The 21,917-nt window shown below is 33.6% G+C and overlaps 1 protein-coding gene across 3 annotated transcripts in view; it reads right to left on the reverse strand.

Annotated features, from left to right (window-relative positions):
- Positions 1–5,799: 5,799 nt before the first annotated feature.
- Positions 5,800–21,917, reverse strand: part of PHIP (PHIP subunit of CUL4-Ring ligase complex) — a 139,039-nt gene continuing 122,921 nt past the window's right edge. For 2 of the 3 annotated variants that reach the window (XM_086707280.1, XM_086707278.1), the window contains exons 36-40: positions 18,239–18,391; positions 16,701–16,864; positions 15,987–16,246; positions 15,235–15,432; positions 5,800–11,265 (exon numbers count right to left, since the gene is read on the reverse strand). In XM_086707280.1, the coding sequence (XP_086563406.1) occupies positions 10,628–11,265; positions 15,235–15,432; positions 15,987–16,246; positions 16,701–16,864; positions 18,239–18,391 (1,413 nt within the window). In that variant the 3' untranslated portion in view covers positions 5,800–10,627. The remainder of the gene's footprint in view (positions 11,266–15,234; positions 15,433–15,986; positions 16,247–16,700; positions 16,865–18,238; positions 18,392–21,917) is intronic. The other variant, XM_086707279.1, reaches the window with a different exon arrangement.

A 21,917-nucleotide genomic window follows, 5' to 3' on the forward strand; every position in this document is an offset into this window, starting at 1 on the left:
GGTTAGGAGTGATGGAAATAATGTAGCAAAAATGTTACACTGAACTTAGACTAAAAGCCAAAGCTCTTCAGCTGCTTAAGCATATTGTGTTGGCCTTGAGAATGCACCTTGAAGAATTCCAACTACAGGGAACTTAATAGGCCAGGGGCCCCCACAGCCACACTCTGAACTCCATTGCTGCATTTGTGCCATAGATCCATCTTCCTGGGGCTGCTTCCAGCCAATATTGGCATGCAGGGATACTAAAGCAGGTGCATACATACCTGGGAGATGGGGGTGGGGGGGACTCCTCTGGTGGTCAACTTTGGTTCAAGGACTCCCACTTGTCCTGCTGAACTTCCTTAGACTACACAGCAAAGATAATTTTTTAAGTTTATTTATTTATTTTGAGAGAGAGAAAAGAGAGTGCACATACGCACACACATGGGTGCAAGTGGGAGAGGAGCAGAGAGGGGGAGAGAGAGAATCCCAAGCAGGCTTTGTGCTGTCAGTGCAGAGCCCAGTGAGGGACTTGAACTCATGAACCGTGAGATCGTGACTTAAGCAGAGATCAAGAGTCTGACAACCTCCTGAGCCACTGAGGCACCCCACTCAAAGGTACTCTCATCCAAACTTACTTCCCTCTCTCCTTCATCTGGGGTCACACTTACATTGCATCTGATGGATCTCAGCTTTTCCTAGCTCCCTCCCAATTTTCTTTCAGAGGCATTTCCTTTATTCAAATCCTTACATGTTTAATCCCATCTTGGTGTATACTTCTTTAGAGGACTTTGACTAACGTATGTCTAGAAATATACTGTTGGGGATTAACAGTAATGTGATCCATGACAGATTAGTGATGTTTTTAATCCAAGATATCAGAAAATGATCATGGGTAGTACAAGTAGGACCTCTTGGTGGTCTGTGTCCTGGCCTTTTGTAACAAGACCTAATCTTAGAAAAAATTGCCTTTAGAGACAATATTATAAATCACAAATAGAAATCACTCATTAATCTAGTCAACTCATTTGGGAGTAGAGAGCAAGTTACTTAATCTCTGTATGTTTTAGTTTCCCTAACGTAACATGAGAATAATAATTGTACCTAACTCATAAGATTATTCTGTAGTCTAAAAAAACTACTATAGGGGATGCCTGGCTGGTTCGGTTGGAGGAGCCTGCAACTCTTGATCTTGGGGTTGTGAATTTGAGCCCCACGTTGGGTTGTAGAGATTACTTAAAAATAAGATCTTAAAAAAAAAAGAGCTGCTATATGTAAAGAATGTAGAACAGTGCTTGGCACATAGTGTTTAGTGTGTTAGTGATCATTATTACTATCAGTATGAATTTGGTACTTGAGAACACGTAGATTGCAAACACAGCTAAGATAGAAAAATCTACATGTAAGTGAAAAAAGTCAGAAAAGAGATGGTCAGAGTGGTTAGAAAAAAGCTAGAATTTGTTCATTCAGTGACATGTCTGAAAAGGGAAAGAGAACTTCTTTCATTTGCTCTAAGTTTTGCACTGTTTTTATATAGCAAGCTTATTTATTAATTGTAATTTGACATCTGGTGAATAATGTCACTTTATTTTATAAAATATGGCTACTCTACTATGATAATTTAATTAGCATTAAATTGGTTTCCTAATAGCGATGATGGAGAAATACATTCTAGACCAACCTTTCAAGTGGTCTTAGTAAGTGAGGAAGACTGGCTAAAGTAAAAGAGCAAATAGATCACCATGGGGATTAGCAAAATTTAGTGAATCACGAAAAAACAAAACTGGGACCTCAGAGTCTTTGGGATACCGCTCTAGAAGCAAATTGGCTATATACGTTTATTATTTCTCTGGGATAAATATGGCCTACATGGGTTTAATAGGGTTGTCCTTATACGATGAGAACAGCAGAAAGCTTGATGAAATTATGTTTTATAAGTCTGGATATGGTGTTTTAACTGAGTATATGAAGTCCTTTCCAAAGACTTTTAAGATTTTGGTTAAAGGTCCCACCCAGATCAAGTAAAGTTACATGTTGACTTACAGATTTTGTCTAGTAGAGTTAAAAATCATTTCTCTTTATTGGAAAAGATAACTACAAAGCTATTGTATTGGTCTGTAAAACATTAACCAGGTTTTTTATGTAATCCAGCGATCTTACCTTCCTGTGAATGAGCCCCACTTTCGTCTTTGCATGCAATTTTTTGTTTAAAAAGTGGACATTTAAAATGTCGTAATATGGTAACTGGAAACCACATTTGCCTCCCAACCCAGACTTTTTCTAGTACGTGTAGGAGACATTAAAAGCAATCTTTCTGGGGCACCTGGGTGTCTCAGTAAGTCGGGCATCCCAGTCTAGATTTCAGCTCAGGACATGATTTTACGGTTGGTGAGACTGAGCCCTGCGCTTGGGATTCTCTCTCCCTCTTTCTGTCCCTCCCCCAATTGTGTGCATGCCCATATGTGCATGTGCCCTCTCTCAAACTTTAAACATTTATTTAAAAGTTTATTTATTTTTGAGACAGAGAGAGAGAGCACAAGCAGGGAAGGGGGCAGAGAGAGAGACACACACACACAGAATCCAAAGCAGGTTCCAGGCTCCGAGCTGTCAGCCCAGAACCCAACATGGGGCCTGAACCCATGAACTGTGAGATCATGACCTGAGCCGAAGCTGGATGCTCAACCGACCGAGCCACCCAGGCGCCCCCAAAATAAATACATTTTAAAACAATCTTTCTTACAAAAACCACTGGCTCACAAACGTCTTAAAATGGGTCCCAGTTCATATAATTAAGGTGCATCTCTGGGCAAATTAAGCTGATTTAGTAATTTTGGTTTAAAACATTTTTTTAATGTTTATTTTTGAGAGACATAAGAGGGTGAATGGTGAAGGGGCAGAGAGAGAGGGAGACACAGACTCCGATGCAGGCTCCAGACTCTGAGCTGTCAGGACAGAGTTTGAGGTGGGGTTCAAACTCATAAACCTTGAGATTGACCTGAGCCGAAGTCAGATGCTTAACTGACTGAGCCACCCAGGTGTTCCAGTAGTTTTGGTTTTAAAAGATAAACAATGGCTGCATCTTTTCTATGTATATAGTATAATCCAAGAATACATTTTATTTTTAAAATGAAGATTGGATTTGCTTTCTCAAGAGACTAGTTAATCTTAAATCCTTAAATTTATGTCGGTCTACTGACTAGGTAAGCTAACATTACTTACATATTTGGAAGAAAAACATAAAATGTGTTCAAATTGAATTATGCTTCTGACAAATATTATTCATTTTTTAAGATTTTATTTTTACCCAATCTCTACATCCAACACGTGGTTCGAATTCACAACTCCATGATCAAGAGTCGTATGCTCTACCAACCAAGGCAGTCCGGTGTCCCATGACAAATGTTTTAATTAACAGTAATAACATTTCATATTATGCCAGCTTGAACATAATTTCCAAGATCCTCAGGTAACTTAAAACTTTGGACTAATATTAATGGGCAATCATTACTTATTTAATTGTAAGATTCAATACTAAAATACTGCTCGCTCAGCATAATTTCATTTACATTTGCTTCTTATATACTATGGAGTGGTTATCTTTGAGTCATGTATTTAATGAACATGTTCATTTTTGCAACGTTAAGGTTTCAAAGTTGTGTATTCATGAACTTTGCTATTCTACAAAAATGCTTGCATATGAGTTTTCAATTACTTTCCTTTCAGTTTTCTCAGTTAAATAGTTACTTTGCTTAAAATTTGTAATTAACGTATGTAGCTGAGACCAGGAACAAATACTGATGGAAAAATACAATTAAGTATCGGAATAATACAATGAGTTTGTTTTTCAGTTTTTTCCTGAAGTGTCTATTTGCTCCAAAATATGAAAAACTGGAGTATCTAGAAGAAAAAGTAAGAGTCTAAAAAGAAACTACAAAATGTACTACAAAATTTCCCCAGTTTTGATGCACTTATTCACAAGGGAGAGAAGAGCGTGTGAAAACTTTATTGCCAAGTACTTATGTCAATACTGAACTAGAAGTTGATTTTGTTAAAATAATAAATTGTTCTTAAAGAGCTCAAAAGAAGACTAAATTGCTCTATAACTTCTGTATAATTTGCTCAAATATCCCATATCTCATCAGAACAATTTGCTTGGCTTTAACTTTATAATGTTAATTATTAAAACAAAGATCAAAATGAAAGAACAAGTTTCCCATTTGCGATAGAGGAGTTTCCTTGAAATTGCTCTGCCTTCTAGGTTTCTTTTTAAATATTTTCTTTCACTTTTATTAAGTGGGAAACCCACTATTATTCTCAGGCACCCATGATCCTATCTTAATGAAGTGATTAAATCTCTGAAAACTTTTGATTTTGCTTTCCCAAAATTGAATCCTAAAAATTTCAAGGTATGTTTTACACAGAAACTGTCTTTGAGACTTCCCAGAGGGCCCTGGGAAAATCATAAACTTTAGTACTTTTTATTAGTAGCAAACAAATATTGCAACTCAAAACTCCATTTTCTAAGGGTTCACAAGATTTTACACTCCCTACAATTAGGTCATGGTCACATGTACACTTACTACAATCAGCTTGCTTGGAAGTTATACATTAAATGGCTTATTTTATTTATGGACTAAACAGAAAAGCCAAGACTGATCCATGAGTACAGCGGACAATATACAAATGAGAAGTAACCATAGGCTATTTGAAATGAATTGGACCTTGGAAATTATCTAATAAAATTTTTTTTAACTTTACAGATGAAGAAAGTAAAGCTAAATGAGATGAAAGGACTCAACTCTAAGCCTACTTCATTCCATTACGCTGCTGCCACCACATCTAGCTAATCAGGCTAAAAGGTATTTCATTGAATCTTTCTATTCTTGTCCCAAACAAAACCGAAGAGCAATCAATACACAGTAAATGTGTTAAGTGCAGAAAGATTACAAATACAAGGTATTATACTGCAAGGGACAGAAGTCTTGTGCTTTGGGTTTTAATCTTACTGTCCTTAAATAATAGGGAAACAGCCTCGAACATAAAATTGATGCTATTACAAAAAGAAACCAGTAAAAAGTGATTGCTGAAAATGAATTTTTCTTGACTGGTTCTTCTAAGTATATACCACATGTAAGTATCTATTTTAGAAAGAGGGAAAAAAAAAGTACCCCAGGAATGCCTACCTGCTTTCCTCAACTTAGAAATTTTAGTCATTTAAACAAAATTTCGTAGGGAGAAATGATCAATAGCACAAAAATACAAATCATCCCTTTAGCTGCTTAATCTGAATGGTCATTTATTATAGCCTTATATATTCTTTTTACTATAATTGGGATTCTTGGGAAGTCAATAAGCAATGCTTTCATAAATCTTATCTTGTTATAACTGCTTAACAAGTGAAATATTTCCTCATTCCTCCATTTCTTTTGCAGAAATTTTACTTCACATTTTTGAAAAAATACTTACACAAACTGTTCCTTTGAATTATCTTACATATCTGAATACTGTATTTATCACCCAGTACAGTAACTTGCACATAGTAACAAATTAATAATTTAAAATAAAATGTACACATTAAAAGGCAAGTGACTTATTTTCAACCTTTGGTTATTTTGGAATTAGTGTACCCACAATCCTTTAACTGGCTATTAATTTTAACATTTTGGTAAATAGGGCAAAACTCTAATGCACCAGCATTTACATAATGGCTTCTTTGGTACAGTGCCTGTTGAAATTATGTACTGAGCATGTTATGTGTTACCCCCCCCCCCAACACACACACACACAAGAGCAAGTAAGAAATCAGGAGGCTCTACAAAATAGCTTAGAAAAACAAGTTTTCTATTTATTTTAAAAATAAGTTTGTAGTTACTACATTGCAGGGACAGGAATTCTTACACATACATTCTAGTTTGTATAAAAGGATTCAAAGAATTATGCATCAAAACTAACATAGAAAGTGTCCACATAACAGTAAAGAAAGGTCCAATCAATATGTACAAAAAGAAAGGGCACTGCTATTCTGGTGTGAGACTGCCGTTTAGAACATGATACTTCCAGGTTTCTGGAAGGAAAAAAACAAAAACCTCAATAAAGCTAAATAATTTGTCTTTAAACTCTGTTACTTATTACATACAACAGATTTGCTTGTGTTTAACATTGTTTTCTGTACAAAATAAGTATAATTTTAATTTGAAAATGTGTCAGTTTCAACTTTAACCCTCTAGGTCAGTTACTTTTAAAAAATTGAGCTACATTCTACACGTCTAAATATCGTGTGACAGGATTTAACAGTTTTCTAAAAGATCTTTAATAAGACCTCATCTTCTTGCAGTTTTAATATGGTCCAAAAATGTAACTTTGTATTTTGCCTCAATTTATAGTTTATCATTGTGATTAATCAACACACACAATCTTAAAAGTCATGAGCATGTGTGTGCCTCTGTATCCTATCGTGTACTATATATCATCTCAAACCTATTCTCTTAGCTCCTTAAATGTAGAAACTCATAGCCACCCACTATTACGTATTTGGTTTGTGCCATATAAAGGTTAATTTCCTGATGATTTTATCTGCATTAAAAGAAGTACTTCAACACAGAGCTATCAAAACTAAAAATAATATATACTTATAGCTCATAATATTTTCTAATTGTTTTACTGTAGTGTGTACAAGATTTATCTCTGGAGCGCCAAAGGTGGTACTTACAGTCTTCTAACTCAATTTGACCTCTTCTTAGTTACTGTACATAGTACATCATTTGGAGTGCTTAGCTTAGTATAATTAAGAACATAAGTAGTTTCTTAGTAAATGTAATATTCAGTTCAAATCACTTGGAAATTTGGGGAACTTTGGAGAAGTGCAAGGAGGAAAGTAAGGAAAAGGTGTATTTTTCTAATTTTAATAGGAAAATAAATTCTCACCTAAACATAACTAAACCACATCACAACCTGTTATGTAAAAAGTACTTTCTTAGTATGGGGGTAATTCACAGAATGTATAAGTACTTCCCCTTTTATGACTCTACAACCATGTATTTCCTGCATATAAGAATGCTTATAGCCCTTTAAACACTCAAGTATCTTGGTCCTTTCAACCTACTCAAAAATTAACTTCAGGTGAATAAAAACATTCAGAATAACAATTTGCTTTTAGTTGACATTTGAGAGATACAAGCTATGTTTGTATAAAGTGGAATGCTAGAATTAAACATCAGCAAGAAGAACTGATTTATATTATTAATCATATTTTAAAACATGTAAATGTGAATACAACATAAGCAAAATGTTATTTGAATATGTCTGTTAAAATGTCTGATTAATATACTACACTCCAGATAAGGGTCAGTTCTAGGTGTTAACACACATGTGCTGCGTGAGGATCTTTTTGCAGACCAGTCTATCTTAACGCAATTCATTTCCAAGCGATACTAAATTCTGCCAAACTCGTATTTCAGATGTGACATGATCAAGCCCACAATTCTATACAGTTACTCTAATTAAATTTAAGGAGGAAGATAGTTTCATAATAATGTTAACAAAGAGCCTTCAAATTTGTGAGGCTGTGCCAATAATAAAAACAATGGAAACAAGACCAACAAATCTTTAGTACATAAATTTAAGCAGAAAACAGGATAAAATTTTAAGAAAGTATAGATCTATTGCCCAGAGTTATGAGACTGTAATTAGATTGAATGATTTATACTGCTCATTTGCAACATTTTATAATTTTATAAGATTTGATTGGGACTGGAGACTACCAGGTGGAGAGATTAGGTACTTAAAAATACAGAAATTGACTTATATTTTCCATGTATGTAATAAGTTATATTTCTGAAGCTTTCAATAAACTTGAGGTTTTTACTGCTCACCTAAGACAACTGCCAAATTTTCTTTTGGCCTACAAAGAATACATACATGGTGTCACTGTCTTAAAGAGGGTAATTTTTTCCAATACTTTTGATATCTGGTCAAACAGAACAAAAATACGGTGATGACATAAATTTCTCAATTCAACTTTTGCAATGTATAGAAGCTAAATTATAAAAATATAAAATCTAAATATATCTGATATTACTAATACATTTTTAAATGTTTTAATTACAAAGAATCTGAATCCATGTCATTTTTGCTTTACTAAGAAACCAATGTCTAATAATGTCCAAATAAGGTCATAAATATACAGTGTCTTTAGAACAGAAATAATACATTTACTTGTTGCATGTAAGATGGTAATTACTCATTTCTTTGCTCAAGAGTTAGAACTAATCCATACATCATACTAGAGGTATATTCCACTCTAAGACTGTGTACGCTCTTCCTTTTTCTGTACACACCTTAAAACTGTACACTTATTTTTTACAAAAATGGATTTATAGTCTATTTTTTTTTCCAACACAATGCAGATAACATCAGGAAATTACATGTTTCAAACAGATTGCCTTCAAAAGCAACAAATTACTTTAATGACTTAAATTTCAAACATACACATTATTCTCAATAATGGTGTAACTGAAAGACTCATTTTACTATACAACCAAGCCATCCATTTCTGCATTATGAAGAGTTTAACTACTGACTTTTAATTATATAGTTAAATATATTTGTTAGAAAAAAATAAATATACAAAAAACCTGAAAAATTTGAAATTATTTTTCAACTGCAAAATCACAGCAATCCAGTTAAGATCTGGAAAATGGTTTACTTAATTTCACAGGAGGTTTTCTGTACAAATTTAGGTACAAATGATCTAAAAAGCCCAAATGCATCACTTTCCACTGTTCTTCAAGACAATTAAATGACGGCTAACATTTATCCCTACCAGAAATAAGTAAAGAAATAATTATGTAATGTATTTTGCCAAGGTTCAATTAAAGACTTTATTTTTCTACATCAGGGTCATGCTGATACAGATTTTCCCATCCTCACTTTTTAAAAATGTAGTATCTGAAAATTTTGGTTACATTTTTGTACCATACCAGTCCTCAGAAAATACTACATTCTTTAAACTTTTAAAAAAATGGACAATTTTTAAACAATAGAAATGGTATTTATGTTGGTTTTTAAGGTATAAAATAACTACTGTACCATAAACAAATAAATAACTGCTTTCCTTTTCCATAGCAGTACATATAGCAATACATTCTCCTAAGTCATATAGTTATCATTTACAATAGACAACTCAATTTTACTAATGATGCAAAAAATAATAGAATACAAGGCACAATCATTAAATGGAATTTTTCTTAAGGGTGTATATTGACATACCAGCGTGATAAGGATACCATAAAAAGTGCAGAAAAAACACAATGTGCAATGAGACCACTGTATAAAACATGATTGCATAAAAAGTGATTTGGCCTATTTTAACCTTTAATAATTGAAAATAACCAATCTTCCCCTTAAAATTAAACTATAAAGTATGACATTTTAAAATTATTTTTATTCTACCACTATCTAAAAAATCCTGAAAAAAGAATTTATACCTGGGTAATAGTATATAAGTATGTGTTTGTATATATATTTAATTATACCCATTTATCAATATATACACATACACACACAGACACATTTCTTTGTAAGTCATTTTAGCCTATTAGATATGTCTAAAGTTTAGAAACGACATTAATCCAGATCAACAAGTAAACATCAAATCCCATACCTTTTTCCTGTATTCTCCTTGAATCCTTTAACCACTTAAACATTTTCTCTAAAACATCTCTGTCAAAGGACCCACCAGTGCATTATTTTCTACTATTAAGTACCAAAAAAAGATACATCTCAGCATAACTCTTTTTAATAACGTGCTCTTTAGAATAATATATAGCCTTTCCAATATTGAAAAGTGTATGCTGTCCTGACAGTCAAAAACAGGCTTTCCACTGCACTGATTCTCAGTCTTTGGCACAATAAACAGAGATTGAGTGATTGATATAAGAATCAAGGTCTGAAAAATTAGACAGTCAAATGTTTTCCAATGTGGATATGTTTCCTTTCCATCAGTACATTTTCTCTTATGTTTGGCAGAAATGGAATACAGCAAAAGCCTCATCTAGATTCTTTGTAGATGAACAATCTATAGTTAAATTAAACTTTTTAGGGTTATCAAATGGTGGGAATTTTTATATTTATCTTTAGAGGAAACACACTTCTGAATTTACTGCTACTCTGGTAACATCTGTCTTCCTAGGGGCACGACCTTCTGTATCAATAGAAATGTACCTGGCTTGGTCAAAAATAATTCATTTTAACATGAAATGCTCTATCACTAGGAATATTATGCTCCTTAAGAGTATAGCAGAACTGTCTTTTCCAGAAATAAACTGGGAATTCATTATAGGTCCTCAATTTCTTTTGTTTCAAACAGTGAATGAAATGAATGTTGAAATGCATAACCTATCTAAAGGCAATAAATAGCAAACATTTAAAATATATATGTATATATTTATATATATATATATATTCATTTAAAGAAGTGAAGTGTCTTGTAAGTTTGTTTGTGTTTTTTTTTTTGTTTTTTTGTTTTTTTTTTTTGCAAATCAAAACATTCCCTAATCCACCATAGCAGCAAGGAAGCAGAAGCCTTAGTTCTACGTATTCCTTAACTGTACCTGCTTTATGATTTTGAAGTAAAATATTTTGGTACAAGTTACCAACCAATTAAATTAGCTTTTGCTTTTTCAGTCAACTTTCGGACTCGTCCTCTACTAGAAGTTCCAAAAGTCAAAGAGGTGTCTTCGAACAACAGCTGCCTTTGCTCCTCTTCAGAATCATCCTCATTATAGAAAGCTGTCCTTCGACCTTGGTTTCTAGTTCTCATGTGGGGTTCAGAGCCTTTAAGTTCCTCAAACTCTTCTTCCTCATCCATAGGATCATCTGTCTTTTTTCGGTTACTTCTCCTTAGCATTTTAACACTTGTAGGAACTATGAGATCTGAATCTAGTTTTTGTGTCTTCATCTTCCTTTTCGGTTTTCTGCCTCCACGACTTTTTTTCTGTAACAGATCCTCCTTTACAGTATTAGTTTCAGAAAGAAAACTGCATGTTGAAGAAGGAACTACTTCGTCTCTGATTGAATGTACATTATTTTGCTCTGAGTTTTCTGGCTTTGCATACTGTAGTTTTTTGGGCTTTCTACCCCTTTTCTTGTGTATAACTTCACCACTATTGGTGTTAACTTCTACCTTAGGCTTCCTTCCAGGTCCTCTCTTTACAAGTTTAGATGGCTGCCCTCCATGGCCATTTACTTGAATGCTTCCTGGTACAAGAGCATTGTTCCTGCAATCTGCTAAAAAGGAACAACAGTACACTTAACATAGGGAATTGCTTTTTTTATTTGACTCTCAAACTAGTCATAAGGACACTGCTATACTTACGTAAGCACGTAATTCTAATCTTTGTTTTTACTAAAATGAGAAAAGGAACTAACAGAAGGCTAATAGTTTAATGATATTATCTTCTACCTAAAACTCACGGAGGAAGAAAGACCCTTAATGAAATCATTAATGACCTCACATGAGGGAAATGACACTCAGCAAATAACCTGTTAACATTGTAAATTATGATATAGCTGAGATCAGCCAAGGTTTCTTAGCACTATTACCTTTACTACATGTTCTAATATATGAACACTGTTTCGATTACACAAAATGACCATATTCACTTGTATAGAGCTTAGCAACCACAAAGAACTTTACTGCTTACCTCATTAACAAGTTTTCAGTATTCCTACCTTTAAGCAGCTCAATTATGGAAAATGATGTTAGTATAAAATCCATGACCTTTTAACTTGGTAATCTGAATACATAGTAAGTATAACATCTCCTTCCACTTACCTCTAATAACTTTTTCTACTAGGGATGGAAGAAAAAGGGATATCAAGACTGGAATGTTTCTAGCTCTTATTTGATTCCTTTTTGGATACGATCATCATACCCTCTCTGGTATCAGAGAAGAGTTTACAATTTAAATATTTGCTTATGTTCCTCAGAGGTAAGAAGAATTTCCTCTCCTAATCCTACTACAAAAGAGGTTTTTGAGTACATCTATTAGAATAATTTATATCAATTATTCCCCATAAAAACTACCATGTCTTTGACATTCTTCCTCTATCCTAACTACAACACTAGAAATCAGTTACTCTTGGTTATGAACTATGTTCTCAGAATAGTTTAAAAAGGATGAAGTAAACAACTAAACAGTAGTTTCCTTCACAGGCTCTTTGAAACGGTCCTATATCCTTACGTAATTGAATGGCAAACAATTGATTTATTATCATAAGCAGTACTGAATCCATGTATCAATCAAACCATTATGTATGCCATTATAATTGCAACAAACTCCAAGATAAAGGCTATTGTGCTTTATAAAAAAATATAAAATTCTAGAGATCAAACTCTAAATCTATCTAGAGACCATGGTGAACTGCCTTTCTGTGTTAAAAATAAATGCTATTACCCCTTTAGATGAAGGAAAAAGATGACAAACATGTATTACTACTACCTTTGTTCTTCTAAAGTTCTTAAGTTTTTGTGTTTGGTTGTGGTGGGTGATCTACACTGCAATATTCTAAAGAAAATACATAAAGAGATGAACACTGCTTTTAAAGAGAATGCTTCCTCATAATGATATCTGTATAGCTTTGAATTATACTTCATATATATCAAGAAAAAAATCAAGAGGTCACAAAAGGCCAGAGCCAGAAGCAAAGGGAAAAGGCAAAGCCCTCATTTCCTGACCCCCATGATACAAATAATTTTCTTTAGTGGTTTTCCGGCATAAGGAGGGGAGTGGGAAGAGGGGAGAAATGTGTGTGAGTGTGAATAAAGTAATTAAGTATCTTCTAACACACAATTACACTTAACCTGTCTGAGGATTCTGTGTATCTTACTTGTTTTACATTAAGACTGCTGACAAGGTTGTAAATAACTAGTCCACATACTCACTATAGAAATTCTACAGTTTGGCTTCAAGGACTCCATGAATTTCTTGAAATGTCCAAATTTTGTGTGAATATGCCTATGGGCATTTTCTGGGGAAAGGACTACAGGTTTCATCAACTTTGCAAAGCAATGCATTAAGTAAAAAGGTTAAGAATGAATGTAACACTCTTTATATGGGCCTGTGTTCAGTATGGTAGTTATTAACCATGTGGCTACTGAGCAATTGAAACAGCTATGCAATTGAGGAACTGAATTTTTAATTTAAATGTGAATACTGAAGCACTGTACATTTTGAATATTGATTACAGGTTGAAATGACAGTATTTTTGATATGATGGAATAAATTATTAAAATTAGTAATTTTACCTGTTTGTTATTATTAGATGTAGTAGCTACTAGAAAACTTAAAATAATATACATGATTTATAGTGGTTTATATTATATTTCCACTGGACAGAATTGCCTCTTGATTCTAACAGTTAATCCAGGTGTCAATGTTTATGTAATAAGTCATCATTAATGACTTATTAGCTAATTATATTTCTATACTGCACTGGTAACTCATGTATTTGTGATACGCAAAACTTATAAATCAAATTGGTTACTGGACCCCCTATTGTTAATGCTAGAACCAATTCACTATGTACATCTGATTTCCGTAGGGTTCAAAGTGACAGAAGCAAGGCCAATATACTATACAAAAAACTTTGAATTTAGTTCAGAAAGGAAGAATAATAAAAATGTAAAACACTGATATACAAAGTCATTTGCTTCTTTATTCACTTACTGACCACTATATAGTAAGTATAAGTGACTGAAAAAGTAATTAAACCCAGAAGTTCAGATTCCACTGGATACAAATACATGTAAAAAAGAATACTCTAATAAGTGTTACCACAAAAAGCAATGAACAGGGTGTTCTGGGAACATAAAAGAAGTGCTTGATTCTGTCTAAAGAACCCAAGAAGAGGCTTCCTAGAGTGGATAATATTTCAAAGTGGAACTTGAAAGGTAATAGGAAACCATTAAATTGGGAAGGAAAAAAGACATTCCAAAGAAGGAAGAAAAGGACAATGATATTTCAGAGACTTCAAATGGTATAGGATAGCTGGGACATAAAAAGGAGAGGGAAAAGTAAAGAAAGCTGGAATGTTAGGCAGCAGCCAAGTAATGAAGAGTCTTATATAATAAGCAAAAACATTAAAATCTGACTCCATGGATGATTTGAACGCAGGGAAGGATTTCAACTGTGTGTGTGTATGGGCATGCATGCATTTGTGCTAAAGATAAATGATCAGAAAGATCACTTTTACGCAATGTGGAAGACGTACTGGGTAAGGAAGAGTTGAGAATCAAGACAGCAAGACCAGTTAGAAAACTAGAACAGTCCAGGTGAGAAATTATGTAGGCCTGAATTAAAAACACGGAAGTGAGAGGAACCGATTTTAGAGAAATTAAGGAGGCAGAAATAACAGAAACTAACGACTGTGAAGTAGATCTGGAAGAGAAGGCTAGATGACTCCCTGACTTTAAGCTTACATAGAGGGGTATGTCCCAATGCCATTATACATATAAAAGGACATTTCAGTAGAAATATTAAATTTTGAGAGGTTTCTGAGAAGAACATTGAAGAGGAAATTGTTTAGGCATACGTTGGAAGCTGTGATACAAAATGCTTCTTCTTGAACTGCTCACTGCCAATAAGCCATAATTGTTTTAACACATCATAGGGTGTACTATATCAGTTTCTTTCTCCATCGTTCAAACGTAAAGCCTTTAAAATGAAAATCTGCAGATGAGAGAACTTGGAAGCATAACTGTAAAGGGCTAAAAGTTTTATGACAGAACAAAGGTCGGGCTGTGGACAACCCTGATGAGTTAACATTTAGTGAAGGGCAGGGCAGTGTGCTGAATTTTGTGATGTAAGAACTTAATTTTTCTAAAAAGGAAAGGCGTCTACATTTGGTTAAGTAAATCTAATTTAATTTAAACTACCTGAAAATACTTTTTAAGGTTTTGTAATAATAAGGTCAGGAATTAGTTAACTTACATCAGTAAAAGCCTTTGATTCTAGAATTTGTTTTTATTTCCATAAAGCAAGTTTTTCTTGGCTCTTAAAATTTAATGACAATACAGTTTGCTTTGGGCACAAAGCTGCAAATCAAAAGATGTCTCATTGAATGTACCAACCAATACAGAATGTGACTTTTAAATGAGCAACCTAACAAAAAGTGGATATAAATGCTACCTCCAACAAAAAGCATCATTTTTAAGAAATACCTACTTTATCTTGGAAGATACAAATAATACCTTACCTTGCTCCATGACGGGTGATGACTTTGAAAGAGTGGATGTTTTTGAGAGTACAGATGATTTCACTTTACGTTTGACTGGCTTTTCCTTTTCTGTGTTTTCTTTTGCAGAATTATTCCTAGTGCCATGACTAATACTGGACTGACCAGGACTTGAAAGAGTATTCAAGGTTTTGGAATGTTTCACAGAATTTTCTAGAACTGAAACACATATACACACACACACACACACACACACACACACACACACACACACACACACACACACACAATTAAAAGCTACATAATTTAACCTATAAATAAGCAAGGAGGTTGGGATTACTTGTAATTTGAACTGCTTGAATTAGCGAAAAGATAAAACCTAGGAGTTGCTTAATGCTTTCTTAGGAAATCTACTTTCAAACAGGAAAAAGGAATACGCAAAGAAACTCTTTTAACAGTTTCAGACCTTTCTGATGATGTCCAGTAACTTCAAGATTATGAAGGCAAGCCATAGCAAATTGTTAGCAAGTCTGGGTACTAGGATTTTAATCCAGGCAGTTTAGATCAGAGTTACCATTTTTAAGTATTCTATGCTAACATTACTAAACCTCATTTTTTTTCTTATTAAAAGCAAAAACAAATAAGCAAAAAAGAGCAAAACCAACACTTTCTGCTGGAATTTACAAAAATCTCATATATTTCATTTGGCAAAATAAAAGCTAAATTTAAAAATCATATATACTTCAATTTAGAAACTGTAAATGATTTCTTACTTGTTTTCCCTGGCATTGCAGATGTATTAGCTTTTGAAATTAAAGCCTTTGCTGCAGAAGAAGTAGATGGCTGCTCAGTGGTAACTGGATCTACAACCACTCGATTGCTTCTGGTTCGAACTACAGAACTGGATTCTGTTTTACCATTTATCTGAGTGGCATTATGCCTCGGTGGTATTGATCGTGTAGGTGTAGAGAATGGAGAGGTAGAGATATCTGACTTTAGCTGGGGTTTTAAGGTCCTTTTTTTCCTTTCAGGGCTGTAAATAAAATAATATCATTAGTCATTCCTATAGCTCTATGCGGATAAATAAAATAGTTTTATAATACTGTTGGATTCAATATTTGTACTATTATGAAATATGTTAAAATATGAGATTTGTAGTGGATTTCATATGGTTGTGAGCCTTTGAAAGTGAATATTTAGTGAAGGATTGCCATAAATGCTACAGTTATATGACAGAAAGCATGATGCCATCACTATCCTAAAAATGCTGTTTTACTGTATAGATTTAGCAGTTTGAATTTAAGCACTTACACTAGTATAGCTTTAGTTAAAAGATTAAAAATCCTCCACATCATAGGAACTTGCATGTCAAATATATCATTCTGCAATATAGGGAATAGTAAAGGAAGTATTAAAAAACACCGAGTTCTATCATTTAGATGACAAAGTTATAGATCAGTTGATATTTTTTAAAATAAATCATATACCTTGATGCAGCACTACTGGAAACAGAGCTGCTTCTGTTTCTTTTCTTCCTCCTTTTGGTTATTGTATTTCTTTTATGAAAACGAAGAGCAGATTTATAATCTGATAAAACTGAACTAATGTGTTCTTCAAAGAAAGCAGACAGGCGCAAACTCATGCTGTAAATCTACGATAAGAAAAAAAGTGTTTAAATGTGGAAAGGAAAATGCCTGCTCAGTAAATATTAACATGTAACTTAAGTATTTTCTTTAGCAAAAAGTTTCAACAATTTAAACATTATATTTTTCCAATCTCTTTAGATGAAGAGTAAAACTAAAGCCTTTTTACATTTAACTGTATTTTTTGTAAGTTTTATTTTTAATTTTTGAGAGAGAGACAGAGAGAGAATATGAATGAGAATCTTAACTAGGCTCCACATTCAGTGCAGAGCTCATCATAGCACTCAATCCCATGACCCTGGAATCATGATCTGAGCTGAAATCAAGAGTCATACACTCAACTGACCGAACCACCCAGGTGACCTGACAATTAAACTATTTTTACATTTGGATTAGAAATCTTCCAAGGTTTCGGAGTCTAAGTTTTTATTTTTTTTGGGGGGGGGGGGTGGTTCGAGGAGCAGAGGGAGAGACAGAATCTTAAGCAGGCTCCATGCTCAGCACTGAGCCATTATAATGCAGGGCTCGATCCTACAAACCTGGGATCATGACCTGAACCGAAATTGAGTTGAATGCTCAACCAAATGAGCCACCCAAGGGCCCCGGATTTCAGATTCTTAAATAAGAGCCCTAGTATCAATTCACACGGCCTATACAGACAAAATTCCTTTGAACTCTATCACACTGAAACTATCCCTGAGGTTTTGAACCTGTTACCTAGGACTATCATCTATATTTTTTCTTTTTTTTATTTCCTTTTTTTTTTTTTTTAACATTTATTTATTTGAGAGATAGAACACAAGTGGGTGAGGGGCAGAGAGAGGAAGATACAGAATCTAAAGCAGGCTCCAGGCTCTGAGCTGTCAGCACAAAGCCTGATGCAGGACTCAAACTCATGAATTGTGAGATCATGACCTGAGCCAAAGTCAGACGCTTAACCGACTGAGCCACCCAAGTGCCCCTATTCTTTTTCATTTCATTTCCATATATCACCCTTTTGTGATATCTTGTCTGCCCAAAGAGAGGTAAATGATATTTATAATTTTACTCATTTTTATAAATCATTCACAAAAATACCTTTCCATTAATGCAGAAAATAGCTGGAAAAGTTAAGCCCACATAGCCCTAATATATACCAGGACAATAAGTATGTGGTATGTGTTAAGGAAAAGTAACCATCCCTAAACATTAATGTCATCACTTTTATTTTATAGAAGGAAAGAAATAAAAATATGTGAATTCTTTTTTCCACTAGGATACCATTAAGAACATAATATAAATTTTGCTCTATATTTAATTAACAGAACATTTAGTTACTTAACATACTTTGCTACTAATTTCATTTAAATTAAACATAGACAAAACCAGTTTTAAGTATATACCCTTGATCTTTTGCTTGGTGTATAGGCTTTGGAATTGCTAAAAATAAGTCTGACATCTTTACATAATTCCATGGGTGACTCATAATTCCCAGCCTCTAAAGTTTCTCTAACAGTAGCAAAATCCATTGGAGTGTCAATGATGTCTCTGTAGTCCTAAAAGAAGAAAAACAGGTGGTATTACTATTAACATCACTACCACAAGGCATTAATACTCAGCACAGGGATTGACATACAATTCCTGTGATGAGTATAAGTCCTAGAACTATTAATAATCCCTTACTTTCCTCATCAAGGCTTTTTTTTTTTTCCTAATAATTTTTGTTTTTTTTCATGCCCTCTCCCTTTTATTGCAGTCAACATAGGTTCTTCTCATTCAAGAAGCTATTGAGTTCTGCTGCTTTTTCTTGAGGAAGAGGTAAAGGGTAGAGTTTTTCTGGAAAAAGAGGATTAAGAGTACTGAAAAAAACCTTAGATCCACAACTAACAAATTTCACATAATAAAACTCAAAATTTTATACTAACTATGAACTCTAAAGGCTCTGACATATATCTTTAAAATAAGCAGATAAAAAATAAATAAAAAATAAAATAAGGAGATAAAACAATAGAAATACACTAATACCCCATTTGTGTGGAGGCCTGAATTCTAGTAACCTCAACTTTAGTACTACAATTGGGAACTCTGCATTAATCAGGAATTGTGAATGTAAATAGTTGTCACAAAGCCTATACACTTCATCAGACAAAGGAGAAGTGGAATCACCTAAAGTATCTACCTAGTCAACTGTGTATAAAATAAGGCAATAGATTAGAAGCAATAAAAACAGACAAGTGAAAGCAGAAAGAAACAGAAGGGTATAAAATTATTTGAATATGGTATCTTTTAAAAGAGAAAGAGTAATACATCTTTTCCATAGACCAGAAGTATGTAACTACATTTTTCAACACGTAGCTTGAGTTTGCACCATCAAGTTTAAATTATGATCAAGTATATTTGACCATAAGGGAAATAGCATTATTACCTTTTACAAATAGGGACAGTTTTATTTCTTCTGTAACAATCTATATGCCTTTTATTTCTTTTTCTTACCTTATTGCATTGGCTAGAATTTGCAGTACTATGTTGAAAAGCAGTGGTGAGAACAGGCATCTTTGCCTCATTCCCAATCTTAGGGGGAAAGCATTTGGTTTTTCATGATTAAGTACAATTTAGCTGTAGGTTTTTAAACAGATACTCTTTATCACGTTTTCAAAGTTCCCCTTTATTCCTAGTTTACTTAAGAGTTTTTTTTTTTTTTAATTATCATTAATGGTGGTTATCTTACATTATGTATTTGTCTATATTGCATCCATTCATCACAGGACTAATTATGTAAATTATATTTTCATATCTTTTGTATTCCTGATGCTCTGGTGATTTGGGATTCTTACAGACCTGAAGAGAGCCTGCCCCTCCCAGGACTAACCAATTCTTAGAGACAGACCAACCCTACGCCCCAAAGCCCACTGGAATTATTCAAATTAGCCAGTCCTAAAGTGTTTACCCTGCTCTGCCTTGCCTTTCTCATAAAAACCCCAATAAAGGCTCTGGCTTAAGCATTTCCTTGCTCCTGCCTTTTGCCATCTGACCAAAACCTGATGTTTCCCTTGTGGCTCTAAGTGGCATTCAGTGACACCATCTCTGGGACTTGTGAATGTAATAAATTTCCTTTTAAGCCCCATTCTCATTTCCTCTTATGGGAATGCTGACTGTACCATCTAATCCCATATCCGATATGTGCATTCTTAGAACAAATGTGTATTCTATCAAATACTTTTTCATATGCATTGATACAATCATCTGACTTCTCTCCTTTAATATGATGAATTACACAGATTCATTTTTGAATACTGAATGAGACTTACATACCTGGATAAAAGCCCACTTGGTCATGGTATAATATCATTTTTATATATCACTGAATTCTATTTGCTGATATTTTATTGAGAATTTTTGCATTTTCTTTTGTATTTTTTTGGTCCAGTTTTAAAATCAGGATAATACTGGTTTCACAGAATGGGTGCAGAAGTAGTAGTCGTCCCTTCTCTGTCTTGTGAAAGAGACTATCTAGAATTTGTGCTAATTCTTTAAATTTTGGTAGAATTGTTCAGTGAAGATATTTGGACTTAAGACATTTCTTTTTTGAAAGCTTTTAATTACAAATTAAATTTCCTTACTAGTTACAGGGCTATTCAAATGATCTATTTTCTATTGGGGGAGTTGTGGTAGTCTGTACTTTGAGAAATGGTCCATTTCACCTATGATGTCAAATCTGTATGTGTAGAGTTGCCTGTAGTATTTATTATCTTTTTGGTATCTGTATGGTCTGTAGTGATATCTTCTATTGCATTCCTGATATTAGCAACTTGTGTCTTTTTTCTTAATAGAGATTTGTCACTTTTATAGATCTTTTCAAAGAACCAGATTTTTGGTTTTATGGATTTTCTCTGTTGTTTTTGTTTTCAGTTGCGTTGATTTTTTTTTTTATTATTTCCTTTCTTCTGCTCACTGTGGGTTAATTTTAATTTTTCTTGGTTCTTGAGGAGAGAGCTTGGATGACTGATTCGAGACTTTTTCTATTCTCATGTACTATTTAGTGCTCTATGTTTTCCTCAATTTTTTAGCTTCATCCCACAAATTTTTATATTGTATTCATTTTCATTTATTAGTTCAATGTGTTTTATTTCCCATAAGACTTCTTTGATCTCACAGATTATTCAGAAATATATATTTATTTAGTCATCAATCAAGTGATTAGAGATTTTCCTGTTACTTTATTTCTGGTTTGATGCCACTGTGGCTGGAAAACACTCTGTAATGATTTCAATTACATCTGTCCTGCTGTTTTTTTTTTTACTTTTCTTCCCAATCTTCCTTGGTCACTTGAACAGATTCAATTTGATTTATGTACTGTGTTTATGACTGTAACTCTATGAACACACCTTTTAAGTGGTTGATCAGGTATTTATAATATATACAAAATTATCAAAATATACTGGTGTTATACACAAAATAAAGCAACCCATGGAATGGGAGAAGCTATTTGCAAATGACATATCCAATAAAGGATAGGATCCAAAATATATAAAGAACTTATAAAACACTCAAAAAAAATCTGATTTTAAAAATGGAAAAAAGCAGACACTTTTCCAAAGAAGACATACAGATAGCCAACAGATACGTGAAAAGATGCTCATCAATGAGATATCGCCTCACACATGTCAGAATGGCTAAAATCAAAAATACAGGAAACAGGTGTTGGCGAGAAACAGGAACACTCCTGTGGAGAAACAGGAACACTCATGTACTGTTGGTGGGAATGCAAACTGGTGCAGCTACTTTGGGAAACAGTATGGAGGTTCCTCAAAAAGTTAAAAATAGAACGACTCTACAATCCAGCAATCACACTACTGGGTATTTACCCAAAGAACACGAATTCAAAAGGATATATGCACTCCTATGTGTATAGCAGTATTATTGATGAATGGATAAAGAAGGTCTATATATACAGTGGAATATCATTCATCCATAAAGAAGAACAAAATCTTGCCATTTGAAATGACATAAATGGAGCTAGAGAGTATAATGTTAATTAAGCAAAATGAGGCAGAGAAAGACAAATACCATTTGATTTCACTC

Source organism: Puma concolor, chromosome B2 (assembly GCF_028749965.1).
Source record: "Puma concolor isolate L17-30 chromosome B2, mPumCon1.1.hap2, whole genome shotgun sequence".
NCBI classification, from domain to species: Eukaryota; Metazoa; Chordata; class Mammalia; order Carnivora; family Felidae; genus Puma; species Puma concolor.